General features: G+C 56.7%; 1 protein-coding gene across 4 annotated transcripts in view; it reads left to right on the top strand.

Moving 5' to 3' along the window:
- COL27A1 (collagen type XXVII alpha 1 chain) overlaps positions 1-15647 on the top strand; it is a 144607-nt gene that overhangs the window by 86868 nt on the left and 42092 nt on the right. For 3 of the 4 annotated variants that reach the window (XR_010944888.1, XM_067743556.1, XM_067743555.1), the window contains exons 25-33: positions 2191-2244; positions 4109-4162; positions 4385-4438; positions 7944-7997; positions 13279-13332; positions 13866-13910; positions 13996-14040; positions 14334-14387; positions 15502-15555. Coding sequence is in view for 3 of the 4 variants with exons in the window: in XM_067743556.1 (XP_067599657.1) it covers positions 2191-2244; positions 4109-4162; positions 4385-4438; positions 7944-7997; positions 13279-13332; positions 13866-13910; positions 13996-14040; positions 14334-14387; positions 15502-15555 (468 nt within the window). In the remaining variant the exon portion in view is untranslated. The remainder of the gene's footprint in view (positions 1-2190; positions 2245-4108; positions 4163-4384; positions 4439-7943; positions 7998-13278; positions 13333-13865; positions 13911-13995; positions 14041-14333; positions 14388-15501; positions 15556-15647) is intronic. The other variant, XM_067743557.1, reaches the window with a different exon arrangement.

Genomic DNA, 15647 nt, shown 5'->3' with positions numbered 1-15647 from the left:
GTGCTGGGTGCACAAAGATAATTACAAGGCATGAGCGTTGCCTTTAAGAAGCTCTGTCCAGGGGGAAACCAGCCCTCTCAACACCTAACCCTGAGATGTCTAGTCCAGCAGAGGACCCACGACTGTCTTGTTCCCAATTGCATCCCCGGCACCCAGCAGAGAGTCATATGAGAGCAGGGAGGGAGGGAGAAAACCCCCATAGTCGACAACAGGCCTTTATCTGTAGACTGCATAAGGACCGGGCCAGCCTCCCCCCCCCACACACCGGGGACTCAGATCCTGTCTGTGCCATGCCCACTGTAGGTGACGATGTTGCCTCCCCCCCGCATGCCCTCTTGCCAGCTGCGAGGAGCCAACTGTGCCCACAGCTGTCAGAGCTGCTTCTGCACCAGCCCTGCCAGGTGGAAGCCCTGGGCCTTGGGGGCGAGCTTCCCTGGACCAGCCTCAGCTCCACCCGCGGGACAGGGTGCCAGGATGTTCCGGGACAGTGCCCCAGTGGGGACAGGGTGTCCTGGGATGGGGGCGGGGAATGGGCTGTATGGCCCTTATTCATGAGGATCCCATTTGGTTTCTTCATTGAAGTTTATGACCTGCCTGCCTTCCAGGACCCAACAACTCATAAATTTAAAGTAGCTATGAAATTTCTGTTTCTCTGGGCCAGCTGGGCAGGGGCCTCTTAACAGAGCAGCTTTTATTCCCTTTACTCGGCATCCTCTAAATGTCTGACTGCTCCCTTGTTGGGAGCGCAGGCCTCTGTCTTAACCCCGTGCCCTTTTAAAATAAATTAGAATAGGATGGGAGGGATACTTGGTTATTTTCTGTGACCTATTAGCCATAATCTCATACCTTGAACCTCACCCCTCTCACCTCATACTTCAACCCCGAAGGATCTGTGAACTCAGGGAACTAGGCCCCCGTGTATGGTGATAGTGTCGGAGTGCCAGGCAGATCTGTGCCCTGCTCATGGCCACACGTGTTGGAGTGACTGACAGGTGCATGGGCTTTGGAGCCACACAGACCAGAGTTGAATCCTAGGCTGCAGCTACGAGACACACACAGTCCCGGTCTGAGCTGCCACTTTAAAACTGTCTCTGAGCCCCGCAGAGCCGACCCTTTGGAACCGGATGCTTTTTCTTCACTCTGGTTGCCTGGGTGGGCCAGCTTCACTGCCTGAGTGTACAACTTCGGGCTTGTTTCTGATCAGGTTTAAGGTCTCATTTCTTTCTGGATACAGTTTGGGGACAGGGAGCACGTTTTATGGGGCAAAGCCACTCGTCCCTCAGTCTTCCCGAATTCTCCCAGAAACCCTTGGCTACAAACCTGGGCTCTTCCAAAGCCACTTTTGCAGCCCTGAACCACACTAGACCCCCGTCTGCTGGAATTCTCCTTAGCAGAGAAGAGAGTGGGGTCTGGGCTGGGAATCGCCTGCCTTCCGGGGTTACTCCTCTAACTAAGCCTGTCGCCCTCACTGAGGATGAGCCAGTCGCCTGCTCCTGGCGGCAGCGAGCCCTGCAGCCACCTAGGAGAATCCTGGAACACAGAGGCCAGTTATCACCCAGTGGAGTTAAACAGAGCAACAGGAACCACAGTGTGTGTGCGTGTGTGTGTGTATGTGTGTGCTCGTTCAGAAAGGAGAGGAAGCCTTTCACAAGACAGTAAAAAGGCCTTCACTTCCCAGATTTCAATCAGGTCTTTTTGGCAAGGGCTGTTAGGGTGTTTCTTCTATCCCCGCCAACACGTTTGTTTCTCTCTTTGAAACAGCCCCAGAGCCCCGAAAGATGGGGACAGATTTCTCATAGGCAGGCCTCTTCCCAGCACCGCTGAAGGACCTTCCCCTGCCCCGCCCCGCTACTCCCCTATCCCACCCCCTCCCCAAAGGTGGCTGCCTCCCAGCTTCTGGCGCGGGAAGAATGTGTGGCTCTCCCAGGGATGCTGGCAGCAGCCCCACCGCTTGGCTCCAAAATCAGAACCATCTGGTGGAGCGAAGGAAGTCAGGACAGTGCCCAGAGAGAGGCAACTCTCTCCTCGGTGGCAGCCCCACGCCGGCTGGGTTACCCGGCACGGGGCAGGAGACACGGGGAGACAGCTCCGGTGGAAGAGAGATGTGAGCGAGTTGCCTTTGAAACTCAGCACATCTCTGGATTCACGTTGCTTCCTTCTTTCTCTTGCTTTTATACACATTTCTTATAGGGACTTCTGGGATTCATTGGTCTGGTCGGGGAGCCAGGAATCATGGGAGAAAAGGTAAGTCGTGTTGGTGGGCATATCTAAGCAAATAGAGCTTGTGTTTTGAAATTTTTAAAAGGTGAAGGGGCCGGTTGCCCTGGGGGTGTCAGACCTCCCTCCCTGGCCTCTCCTCGCTTCCCTGGCCTTCCAGACCCTCAAAGAGCCATTGTTCCATGTCCCAGCATCCCCTGGGGCTTCCGCCATGTCCTCCTGCCAGCATCCTCAAACACAGTTAGATGTCTGTGTGACAGCCATCTACGTGGTCTGGGCCGCTCACAGCTGCGCGCTGGCACTGCGTGGGGCTGGCAACAGAAGGAGGCAGAGTCATCTTTCAAAAAAGGAGCCCAGTTCTTTAGTTGGCCTTGTTAATGCCAGCAGCTTTGTTTTACAGACCAGATAACCAAGGCTCCAATAGGGGAGGTGACTTGCTCAAGGTGACCCAGATAGGAAGTGGCAGAGCTGGGATTTGAACCACATTCAGTTTCCATGGCCACACTTTGCCCCACGTTGGCTCCCAGCCCATAGCTTGTGGCTTCCCATTTCCCATGGGCCCTTGAGGGGAAGGTTTATCTGATTCCCCAGGGAGGCGACCTACGGGAGTTGATATTATTCCCATTGGATAGATGGAAAGACTGAGGTCCTAATCTGGCCCCACCTAGCTTCCCAGGCTCATCCCGTGCCCCCCTCTTATCATTCCCTGTGTCCCAGACCTTCTGGTCACCTTCTCCTCCTCCTTCTCTTTCTCCTCTTCTTCCTCTTATTTTTTTAAATTTAACATCTTTTTGAAGTAATTATATTCACAGGAAGTTGCAAAAAATAGCACAGAAAGGCCCTGTGTAACCTTCACCCTGTTGCCTCCATGGTAACATCTTTGATAACTTCAGTGCAATATCAAAGCCATCTCTGGCCTTCTTTTGTTGCTCGAATGTTCCATGTCCCTCCTCACCTGCAAACCGTTACCCATGCCGTTCCCCTGGCCAGGTACACCCTTCCCATCCCCCTATCTTTGCCTAGATGACTCTCAGTTATCCTTCAGCATTCTGAGGGAAGCCTTCCCCACCACACCCCTGCACTCGGGGGGTCAAATCCCCAGGTGAAACACCTTAGCACCAAGACCCACTCCCTCCCTTCACTTACCCCAGTTTGCATCTGTTTTGGTGATTTGTGTCAGTCTCCTCGTAACACTCTGTCTCACTCCGTGTGAGCAAGGTCTGTCTGTTTCTACCCACCATCGTGTCTTCAGGGTCTAGCATATCACGCCAGGCACATAGTAGATGCTCAAGAAACGTTTGCTGGCTGTGCGGATACAAGAAAGAGGGCTTCACACAAATAGAGCCAGGATCCAAACCCAGAGCCGCTGCCTTCCGGCCATAGCTCCGTCTGCTACACCTGCCATCCCTGCCCGATCTGTCTGGATTGGTCAAGAGAGACTAAGCTGCATCTCTGATTCTCCTGCATCTCATCTGGGTTGGAGCAGGGGGTGGGGAGAATAAAAGAAATGCCTTATATTGCCATCTCTGCCTTAGCAAGCCCAGCCCAGGGGATGCCAGGCCTAATGAGGACCACAGAACGTGGGCCAGGATCAAAGGGGATGACGTGTTCAGCACATCCTTGATCTGGACCAGCCCTGCCCAGGGGAAGACCCCCGTGTGTGTGGCACACCACAGTGGGTGCTGAGGCCTCCTAGGACTTGCTGGGGTTCTTGGCTTCTGCTGACTGAAATCTCAGGACTCCCCCCTCCCCCGTCACCACCCTGGGTGATGTGGCTATAGACCTTGGACAAGTCCCTGCACCTACCTAGTCTCTGGAGTGCCCTCTGCACCCTCCCCCCATAGAGCCACCCCACTGCCGTGACCTCCCTGAATTGCTGTCTCCATCACAGGGTGACCGGGGCATGATGGGACCCCCAGGCGCGCCCGGACCCAAGGGGTCGATGGTAAGGAGCAAGTCTGCATCCCCTTGCCCTCTCCTGTCACAGCCGCGGTGACAGCTCTGCTCTCCTCTGCCTGCGTCCGCGTACCCAAGGTGTTCACGACAACCGGCTCCTTTACCTTCCAGGAGGCCCTGGGATGGGGCTGAGCCGCGGCCGAGGCAGTACTGCAGAAGGAAGAGGCACCTTCCAGAGCTGATTCCTTCTTTTTCATCTCTTTCTTGGTAGGGTCATCCTGGAACTCCAGGTGGTGTTGGGACCCCCGGAGAGCCTGGACCTATGGTAAGCAAAGCCCTCATGTTCCCTGAGCTCAAACCCACTGTCGAGTCATGGTGAGGAGTCCAGGTCTCAAAGTCAGACAGACCGGGAATCCCAGCTCCCCAACTCCCCGGCTGTATTGTCAGGGCAGATCATTGAACTCTGCACCTAAATTTTGCTCATATGAAAAATAGACGAAATGATCACGGTCATGATAGTGTGATTGCACGGGCGAAACGAAACCAGGCAGCTAATGTTCATTACACAGGGATGGTCATTGCAAGGGAGTGTCATGGTCATTGGCACCTCTGTTGCTTTGTTCATGCACTCAGGAAATACTGTGTCCCATGTGCCGCTCCAGGAGCTGCCGTCAGCAAGGCAGAACGCTGTCCCTGCCCTTTAGGAGCTCGTATTCTGGTGTGGCGGAGAGAGAAGGCAGTAAATAAGTGACAGCTTCTATGGAGAAAGCAGGGAAGAAAGTGGGAACTGAAGGGCCAAGGATACGGGGCTCCTGGGCTTCTCATGATGACAGGCACCAGGGATACTCCTGAGGATCCCAAGGCGGGGGGCTGGGGGGAGGGTGTGGCCAGGAGCACCCGGATCCAGGGGTCCCTCCTACTCCCCCGAGGGTGAGGTAGGGTTGGGGGCTGGGTGGCTCTCACCCTGAGCACATGGAGCTTCTGGTCCCTCCACCTCTGCTGGTGGAGGACGGAGGGAATTGGGGCAGGGCACTCACTTGGGCCAAGTCTGAGGCTCAAGGCTGGGAGCCCACTCTGGGGCGAGGGGATGGGGGGGGGGGGCTTCGGGCAGGTGGAAAGGGTATGGTGGGAGGGGGACCGGCACAGGCAGGATCCCGGGGCAAGCCTGGAGGGTGATGAGTTCAGGTGCCTTCACAGGCTAGACTGAGGGGCTCCCTGGGGTCTGAGGAAGGAAGAAACGGGAGCCTTCGATGGTTTGAATCCAAGGGAAGTGCGTCCACACCAATTCTCTGAGCCACTTAGGGAAGCAAGGCCAACTCAGTTCCCAAACTTTTCTGTGCACCTGCCGCGTGCTGTGCCCATGCTCAGTCCTGGAGTTGCAAAAATGCTACAAAATAGATCCTGCTCTTAAGATTCTCACTGTCTAGTCCTCTCACTCATTAACAGACTTTTACTGAGCACCTACTATGTGCCAGACAGTGCTAGGTGCCCAGGGTAGGGCCGAAGCCAGAGAACAAGGATGCTAGGGGTCTATCATCCAATTCTAGCTGTGCCCCCGGACCTCAGCCTCCCTGAGCCTCCCTCTAGGCTTTCTTCCTCCCGTGTCCAACCTCCTCCCCATTCCATTTCCTCAGTGCTTCCATCTGTTCAATGGTTTGGCTCCGACTTAGTGAAATCAAACAGTGAGCTGCCGTTTTCAGATCCCAAGGTTGCCATTGACCCTCCTCTGTTGCACTGTGGGGCTGGGCCCTTGGATCTCTTGGGGCTCCTTTCGGACAGCCAGCTGCCCCCAGTGCCACTGGGGAAGCAGGATAGCAGGGAGGTCCAGAAAGCTTCAGAATCAGACACATGTGAGTCAAATTCTGGCTCCCCCTTTACTAGCTGTGTGATTGTTGGCAACATTTATAGCATCTCTGAGTCTCAGTTTCCCCATCTGAGTCAGCATAATACCCCCTTCGTTATGAGCTTGTTGTGAGAAATGAATGATACCGTGCATGATGTAATGCTTAGCAAACTGCCTGCATATACTAAGTGCTTAATGAATGGTAACAATAATAATTACTATTACTATTTGTTAGATATGATAATTACCACTATTATTAGTAAGACTGTTACTATGAAAGTGACATTTCTGATGATACCGTTCACGTCTGATTGGCATTTTCCACTTTTCCAATCACTTTAACATCCATGTTCTCCTACAGTCCACTGAGGTCAGCCAAGGTTATCATCTCCATTATTTGGAGGGGAACAGTCAGGTCCTGGGACCACCAGTTTCTGACCTCCTCTCCCTTTGAGAGAGCTGACAGCAACCCTTTACTGAGGACCTTCCAGGTCATTTCATCTTCCTAGCAACTCCAGGAGTCAGGGACTCTTCTTATACCCATTTTATAGATGATGAAACTGAGGCCCGAAGAGTTTAAGTCACTTGCCAAAGGTCACAGAATTAGTAGGTGGCAGAGTCAGGGTTTGAACCTAGTTCTCTGGTGGAACAGTGTGCTCTTTTAAGCACTCTACGCTGCTGCCTCTGAGTTGAGACTTGGCTCCTGAAATTTCCCAGTGACGCACTGCATGCCTTCTGCAGTCTGAGATCCCTCTATAAATGGTGCATTCTCACCCAGTCGTCATGTTCTCCCTCACCCGGGAGTCAGATCTGTCTTTTTAGGGGGCCGAGCCCGGGTCCACACCCTGCTTGCTCTGCTGACAAGGGGTCAGGTTGGGACCCAGCGCCTCACATCAGCCCTTTAGCAGTTGAAAGGTCTGTGCCCCCTGAGGCCCTGGGAAGAGAGAAATGGGAGCAGAAAGAGGAGTTTTTCCTGAGGCCCCAAACTGAGCTGGGCCTCTCCCTGGTATTCGGAGGGGGGATGAGGCCGTCTTTTCTTGTAAAAGGAGCACGCCCAGTCTGAGAATCCCGCGGAGCTGGGAGGCTCCTGCAGCTGTTGGAGGGGTCCTTGGCCAGCCATGCGGCTAAGACGCAGCTTGACGTGTGTAGCTGGGGGCTGGAACCTGGGGAGAGAAACCAGGCAGCGAGGCGGCCTGCTTCCTCTCTTCACCTTCTTTCTCTCCCTTCCTATCCTCTGTCCTCTTCAGTCCTTCCCTTAATTCCTGTCATCGGCCCGCCCTGGGCCAGGTGCTGGGAATTCAAAGAACAAAACCAGCCCTGTTTTTTCTTTCCCTCCCTCCCTGTCTCTTCTTGTCATTCCTTCACCAAACTGAGATAACCCTGGCGGGGTTTCTTCCCCGGGCCAGGCCCTGCTCCCTTCTCTTTGCCTCCCCCACCGACTTCTCCACCCAACCTCTCCCCCTCCCCCCTCCACACGTGCTTCCTGCTCCCCCCACCCCACTTCAGGGCCCTGGTCTGGTTCTGCCCTCTCTTACCCTCCCTGGCTCTTCCTGCCCTGGGCAGACCCTTCTGGATGCTTGCAGGTAATATTCAAGGTCAGGGTGGGGGGACAGAACTTGGGACCCCATATTCTCCTTGCTGATGGAGAGAGAAAAGGGGAAGTGGGAGTTGGAGATTTTGGTCAGGAATGTCCTCATAGCCGCCAGTTGTTGATTTTGAGATAAAGAAGGAAGCGGCTTATCCGTCCAGGATGCCTTCTCCCTGCTGCCGGATCCCCAGGTGCTGACTCCTGCTCAAGGTGGCAGCACGTCCGCTGCTTCTCCTGGGGGACAGATCTTCCCACTAGGCCCAGTCCTTCCATCTGGAGCTGCTGGGCTCGGGAGTGGCCGCTCGTGAACAGCGCCTGTTTGAGGCTGCAGGCCTAGCCTTCGGTGTTGTACCTGCTCCCTAAAAGGGGCCTTCTCCAGACTCTTTCTCCTCCCCACAGGGTCCTCCAGGATCTCGAGGCCCGCTGGGCATGAGGGGAGCAAAGGGACGCCGGGTAAGTGTGGCCCAGCCCCCGGGGGCGGACACCTGCTGGAGAGACCCCTCTTGGTCCTTGCCCTCCTCCCAGCCCTGAGATCTGTGACTTTCACAGATCTCCTCCTCCCGGACCTGGCTCTCCGTGTGGGACCCCCACCCGTCTTTCCCAGCCCATTTCTGAGCACCACGCCTTGCCGCCCCCAGGAACAGAGGGGCTCTGTGGCGCCGATGCTTTGACCATTCGTGTGTTTGCTCATGCATTCATTCACCTACAGTTTAGCACCTGCTCTGGGCCGGCCACTGTTGGAGGCTCTGTAGATATCACAAGAACAGGACAGGCAGGACCCTTGCCCGGCCTCATGGCTCAGTCGAGTAGGTCAAACAGACAGGGTCATTAGCACGTCGATGGTGGAACCACAGGCAGCTTGGGAGCCTGGAGGAGTCACCTCGCCTGACCAGGGTACCAGGGAAGGCTTCAAGGAGAGGGTGATGCTTGAGCTGATGCCCGGTTCCAGGCAGAGGGAAAGCCTTAAGGTGAGAAGGAACGGCATGTTTAGGGAGTCCCCACTGGTTCAACAGAGGGGCAGTAGAGAGGGATAAGACCAAGAATTAGCAGGTGTCAAGCCAAGCAGGGCCTCAAACACCACAGCTAAGCCTATGGGCTATGTTCCCAGGGTAGTGGGGAGCCGCAGAGGGTTTTATGCAGGGCTGGCCCTGAGCACGGTAGCTAGAGGTAATCACTAGTACTTACTCTGTGCCAAGCACTATCACGTACATTGACTCAGCTACTCTTCAGCACTACCCTATAATGTAGGTGCTATTCTTAATTCCCATCTTACAGATAAGGAAACTTAAGGCACAGAGAGGTTAAGTCACCTGCCTCAGGTTGCACAGCTAGAAAGTGGCAGAACTGTTATTTGAACCCAGGGGATCTGACCCTTTCGCATACTGAAGGCGGGGAGGGCAGATGGAGTGGTTTCCTGCCCCCAGTGGGTGTCCAGGTGCCAGGCCAGGCAGCCTTGTGAGAAGAAAACAAGGTGGCACAGTGGCCCAGGCAGCCCAGGCCTGATATTCAAGCTCATACCAGGGGATCCGAGATGATTATTCTCTTCTTGGCTGAATTTCAGGTAGTTTAAAAATTTCCCCTGAACGAGGTGCTCTGAGCAGTCTGCCTGGGAGAGGCGAGCCTTAGAGGCATTCCCCTGGCCTGGCAGGACCCCTCCCAGTGCCATGTCCTGGTCTCTGCGAGTAGCCGAGACCCTTTGGCAGCCGGGTTGCACCCTGACCCTCTGCACATTCCCTCCTGCCCGGGAAGCCAGGTTGGCTGGAGGCGGAGCTGTGCTGGCCCAGGCCCTGCCCCGCACAGCCTGCCAGATGCAGAGGCTCAGGCCTCCGTCAACTCACTGAGCCCCTCACAACCGTCGGACCACCCTTCCCGGTGGTGGCTTGAAGAATGTATCTCCTGCTTGAGGAAACCCAGGCTCCCAACCACATCAAAGTCTCCGGGGCTGGAAGGGGAGCTTCAGGAACATGAGCCCCGCCCCCTGCTGGGTTTGGCAGGAATGCAAAACCTGTGGGACCCACCCCCTGGGTCCCCTGCCTGACAGGCCACCTTTGGCCACTTCACAGATGGGGTCACTGAGCGGGGCGGTGGTGGGGGGACTAGAGAGGCACCCGCTGAGCCTGTGAAAGACCTCAGTTCTGGGCAGGCCCCCTGTGCAGCTCCTGGCTTGCCCTGGCACCATAGCAAGGCCTTGTTGATCTCCAGGCCTCAGTTTCCCCGAGTGTGCTGTGGGAAATGAGCTTGGAGGTCTGCAAGGCCCTGCCTGCTTTTCTGCCCATGTGCAGGACGGGCCCTGCTGCCCAGCCCATTCCCCCCAGCCCCCTGCCCTGGGAAGAACGAGCACTAAGGGGTCGAGGCCAGGGCCAGGATGGGGCCCCAGACCCTCAGCTCTTGGTAGAGCTGTTGACCAGGGTCTGGGTCCATGGGCCACGAAGAGCTGGGGCTATGGGGTCACACAGGCATAGCAGCAAGTCTCAGCCTTCCCAGTTACCAGCTCTGGGGCCTCAGGCCAGTTTCTTAACCTCTATAAGGCTTGGTGGATGACATTAGGAGCAAGTTGGAAGGAACCAGACTTTGAACCCAAGTCAGCTGAATGCCCAGTTTTTTCCACCACTACCTGTCATTGTTTATCAGTGTGGGAGTGAGCTCCCTGTCACAGGGGGTGTGTGCAGATTAGAGCCCGGGGCAGGGTGTTGGAGAAGACAATGTCTAAAAGCCCTCTTACCCGGGAGACTCCGCTATCTCCCTCCAAAACCCACTTTGAGGGAGTCGTGAGGATTCTGTGATCCAGGTGCCTGACACTGAACTCTGCTCCTGTGAGTGGGACTTAAGAGCTCGGCAGACCTGGCCTTGAATCCCAGCTCCTCCCCTGACCTCGGGCAGTCGATTCGCCCTCTCTGAGGCCCCAGTGTTTCCTCTATAAGATGGGTCGGCAACAGAACCGACCTCTTTGGATGGCTGTGGGGACAGAATCCCTTTGCCAGCACCTCAAGTGGTAAGCACCTGGAAGGGCAGCGGTGTGTAGCAAGGGCTGGGCACACGTTCACTCCCTTTCCATCCCTTTTTCACAAGAGCTGCGATTGGCCAGATTTTCTGTCCCCTGGGGCTCCTCCCAGCCAAGCCAGACGCCCAACCTGGCTGGGAGGCAGCCCCGCTGTAACTGCAAACATCTTCCCGGGGAGTGGCTACAAGAGAACAGATCTGTGGCTCTGACAGAAACCCAGACCTGCCTCCAGCAGGGTGGGCTGGCCCGTGTTCATTTGGGGAAGGAGGGGGCAGGACTGAGGCACCCACAGGACAGAGGACGAGCTGCAGAGTGGCCCAGAACAAGGGTTAGGCTGTGCACTGCCCTCGTGCCTCTCCCTGCACAGCGGAGCTGGGGAGGGAGAGTGGCTGGGGCCCCTTTGCCTCCTCCTCCTTCCAGGGAGGAAAGGTTAATCCTGTTTCCCCCCAGCCAGCCCCAGCTTCTACCTGAGCTCTCTGGTGGTCCGGGGGATAGCAGAGTCTCCCAGGTAAGAGGGATTTTAGATATTGTCTCCTCTAACACCATGTCCTGGCCCTGACCTGCATACCCGCTGTGACAGGGAGCTCACTCCCACACTGATAAATAGTGACAGGTAGTGGTGGAAAAAAAATGGGCCTCTGGCTGACTTGCATTCAAATTCTGGCTTCTCCACATGCTAGCAGGGCGACCACAGGCTATTTCCTTATTTGTTAAATGAGGAAAATAGCTTTCACTATTACTGCTACTGCTGCTGTTGTCGATGTTATTACTATTATTATAGATCTCATAACCTTCCTCCCAGCGAGGCTTTGATTCCCAGGAGAAACAGGGTGCCGTGTGATTCAGGCCAAGCCCTTGACACCTCTGGGCCTCCGCTCCACTCCCAGAGCTGTCCCTTTCCAGGAAGGTTAATGCCTCAGGTAGAGACAGAGGTCAGGGACCAGAAGCCATCTCTCAGGAGGGCCCGGATGCCCACCATCAGCTCAGCTTCTGTCCCGGCTCTCGTGACCTGGGATGCCCTACATCCTAACCTGTGTCTGTCTCCACAAGGTCCCTGTCCATGAGTCAGGGGCGGTAAGTCTAACACGTGGTCTGACAGGGTCCATCTGAGACTGAGGCCCAGAGAGAGGAAGGGGCTTTCCTGGGGTCACACAGCAAGTCGGTAGCAAAACCAGGACTTGCACCCACACCCTCTAATCAAACCTCATCTTGAACCCGTGAAAATTCTGAGCCTCGTATAAGCTGCCTATTATGAGGAAGGGAATGAATCCAGGTTTGCCAGGCCGTTGCTCTGCGCCCCTGCCCCTGGGGAGCCTGCAGCCCCCTCTGGAGGAACCAGATATTCTGAGCACTTACTACATGTCAGGTGCTGAGCTGCCCGTGTGCGTTATCTCCTCCTGCCTTGAGGGGGCGGTTTCTCGTCCCCATTTCAGAGATGGGATAACTGAGGCTCAGCCAGGAGCAGCCACTTGTCCCTGAGACACAGCATTTCCTGAGCAGCACTGTGCCTATGCTGGACCCCTAATAGATTCTGGGCCAGGGCCTGAGAAACTGGGCACAAAGACTCCCAGCCCGTGGTCTCCTGGCCCGGGGTGATTTCATCAATGTGGTGCTATTTAAGGCTGCAGCGTCGAGCTGAAGCAGCTGATAAGAAGAATTGTCACTTTTTCTGGTTCAACTATTAATTGAAAATTTCCTTGTTCAATATTTAAATGATTTCTCCATGTTGCTTTTTCTCATCCCTCATATCCCCTATGCCCAGACGCTTCCCTGGCCCCCTTGTGTGCCTGGTCCCCTCGCTCCCAGGCTGGGGCGGGTCAGCCTCCTTCACAGGATCCTCTTTGTCTCCCCAACACGGCCTCTCTGGCCCCCTGCAGAACAAACACCACACTGTTCTCCATGGTGGACCCCAGGGGACCCCATCCCATCTGTGTCTCTCTGGGAGGCCCATGGAGGGGACACGAGGCAGTGGGTAGAACCCTGGAGGGAATACCAGCTGCTAATGTGCTAAGGGACCTTGGACAAATCACTTCCCTTGCAGGGCCTCAGTGTTCCCATCTGTGCAGTGTGGGGAAGAGGGGATTCTGCCTGCCCCAGGGGCCTCTGAGTTCTCAAAAGACCAAGAATCCTGTCTCAGAGGTCAGACCTGAACCCAGAACTCCAGGGAACAGCTGCCCTGTCCTTCCCCCCTCCTCATGTGAGCTGGGCCAGATTAGGTGCACATCTGGCTGGAGGGGGGGCTGTTCCACATATCTGGCCACGTGTAGACCCTCCCCAGGTCGTCCGTCCTCTGCCAGTTTCCCCTAAGGCCTGTGGTCCACAAACTGCTTCTGCCCCACGTGTGCTCTGGGAAGAGCAGGCCACAGCAGTCTGAAGACCAGGCTGTGGGGACTTGGCCTCGTGTCTCTTGGCTCTGCCCTCAGTTTCTGCATCCGTGGAATGGGTTGGCTGGCTGAGCCCCAAGGTTTCTTTAAACAGGGGTTAAATGCACCACCAGCCCCACTCCAGGATGGCAGGGCCCCTAGCCAAGTCCACCCACGCTATGCCCTGCGCAGAGACATCTCAGCAGGCACACTGCACTGGGTGACCCACCTGAGGGTGGCGGTGCACAGGAAGTGCGAGGTGGAGGGAGCCCCCCGCTTGTGCAGGGCTCTGGGCAGCCCTGCCCTCCTGGTTCCCAGCCCGAGGGAGACCCCTACTGTCCACTGTGCTAGTCCCTTTTTCCTATTCCAGGGACCCCGAGGACCAGATGGACCAGCTGGGGAGCAGGGGTCCAAGGGTCTGAAGGTACCGACCCCCGTGGCTTTCCCTTCCTCTCACCTCCCGTGCTGGGTCAGGAACCCAGGAACCCCGGCTCACAGCCTCCTCAGGGACAGACCCCTTTGGGACAGCAGGGCATCCCAGAGAGGCTGCAGGGCACGTTCCTGAGAGCTCATCCGGCCACTCTTCCTGATGCTGGCAAGCCCCCAGCATGGGGGCAGGGAAGGGAGAATGAGCGATCAGACTGAGAGAGAAAAAGCACATGAATGAGACAGAGTGAGGAGGAATCACGCATGGCCTCTGACCCCCAAGCCCCTCCCGGGCCCCTGAGAGCCGAGACTGCTTCTGACCCCTTCAGGACCCTGGGGTCCTTGGTTCTCGGCCCAGAGCACCTGGTGACTGTGGCGAGCCCCTCCCCTGAGTTTTCCCGTCTGCACACTGGGGAGGGGGGGATGCCATGACCCCATGGGTTCCTTATATCTCCTGTGGGAGCGGGCGTCCTTCTCCGTGAAGGGTCCTCCCCAGCACCCTCTCCCAACCTCATGCTTTGCTTCCTGCAGGGCCCCGCAGGACTACAGGGCAGACCAGGCCAGCCTGGGCAGCAGGTATGTCAGGCCGAGGCTGCCAGCCCCTCTCCCCACTCCCTGCTTTGTCATACATGCTTCTTACAAACCCCAAATGTGCTTCCAGGGCGTGGCTGGCGAGCGAGGGCACCTGGGCACACGAGGCTTTCCTGTAAGTAGCACCGGTTCATGAGATTCTCTCCGTGGGACTTCGCGGGGAGAAAATAACCACTTTAGCCAAGTTCCCATCCTGCTGTGGAAATCCCGAAGGTTCTAGCTGCCCACTCCTGCCCTGAGGACTCTCCAGTATGTCTCCTCCCCTCTGGAACTCAGTCTCCCGTCTGTCACAGGGCAGAGGGTGGGGTCGGACCCTCATTTGCTACGACAGCTTGACTGAGACCCAGGGGACAGGCAGGGTAGAGAAGGCCATGGAGGGACTAAGGTCACCTTTGTTTGTCCCTGCAGGGCATCCCGGGTCCCTCCGGCCCCCCAGGTACCAAGGGCCTCCCAGGAGAACCGGTAAGTGCCCTTGCCCTCTCTCTTTGCATCTTTGCCCCTGGCAGGCTGGTCTCAGCTGGGTCACCCACCCGGGGGTGTGGGTCCTGCAGTCAGACAAGGAGAGGGGCTGGAGAGGGACAGTGCCGGGGCTCTACCGCCCCGGGGGCGGGTCAGGGAGAGAGCACTGGCCAGAGAGGTCAGGAGCTCTGCGTTGAGTCTAAGCTCCCTTGCCTTCCAGCCTCAGTTTTCATGCCAGTAAGATGGGAATAATTGTTCCTACCTTTACACCCTGTTGTGAGGATGAAATAAGAAGATGTGTGTAGAGTGCTTGGCACAGTGAGAAGCGGAGGGAACGGAGTCCTTCAGGTCTCCGAAGGAGGGAGGGCAACATGAGAATAAACTAACACGCTGAGTGGGCATTGCGGAGTCCAGCGTGCCCGGAGTGGAGAGAGCTGGACCTCAGGGAAGGCAGGAAGAGGTCGCAGGGGCCAGTCACCCGAAGCTGCGGACAGAGTTTGCTGTTTGTCCCAACGGCAATAGTGAGCTATTGAGAGGTTTCAAACAGAGGAGCCCTGCAGAAGATCTCGCGGGAAGGGTGGGTTTGGGAGGACATCCCGTGTGTTGGGGAGCCCTGTGAGGAGGCTGTGGAGGGTGCTTCTAGGGGTGGAGAGGAGAGCACAGTCTCGGGCCCCAGGAGGAGGAATCTGGGTGGGGCAGGGGGAGGACTGGAGGCCGCGCTGTAGCCCCACGTCTGGAAGCTCAGGTAGACGCCCTTTTGAACGATGGACTGACCACGACTGAGTGGGTGGAAGGTCATTCCAGGCAGAGGGGACAGAGTGAGCAAAGCTTGGGAGCCCGAAGGCTTCTGAGCAGGGGAGGCCGCCCTGGGTCTTAGGTAGGTGACTAGGAGAAGAGGCGGAGGGGTTGGTGCGAGTGCACTGGACAGGGGCTGCGGGGAGAGCTGCAGGCACCAGGACCCTCAGCGAGGGGTGGGTGAGGGCATGGGCTGCAGAGTCCCGGATTCTACGGGTTCTCTCCCTCACCCGCCTCTCCAGACTGCATTATTGAGCCTTAGACCCCAAAGAGGGCTCAGGCTGGCTTCTCCCAACTGTCTGTGTGTCTGTCTATCTTCCAGGGCCCTCAGGGACCCCAGGGGCCAATTGGCCCTCCAGGAGAGATGGGACCCAAGGTGAGTGCGGAGGACCCTTGTTCGTCCCGTGGTGCTGCTGGGGAGGTAATCAGCCCCTCCCGGCCGTCCTCCTCCAGGGCCCCTGTCCTGTG

This window comes from Pseudorca crassidens, chromosome 7 (genome assembly GCF_039906515.1).
Source record: "Pseudorca crassidens isolate mPseCra1 chromosome 7, mPseCra1.hap1, whole genome shotgun sequence".
NCBI classification, from domain to species: domain Eukaryota; kingdom Metazoa; phylum Chordata; class Mammalia; order Artiodactyla; family Delphinidae; genus Pseudorca; species Pseudorca crassidens.
Note: the sequence above shows the minus strand (reverse complement) of the source record. Positions and strands in the feature narration are given on the sequence as shown.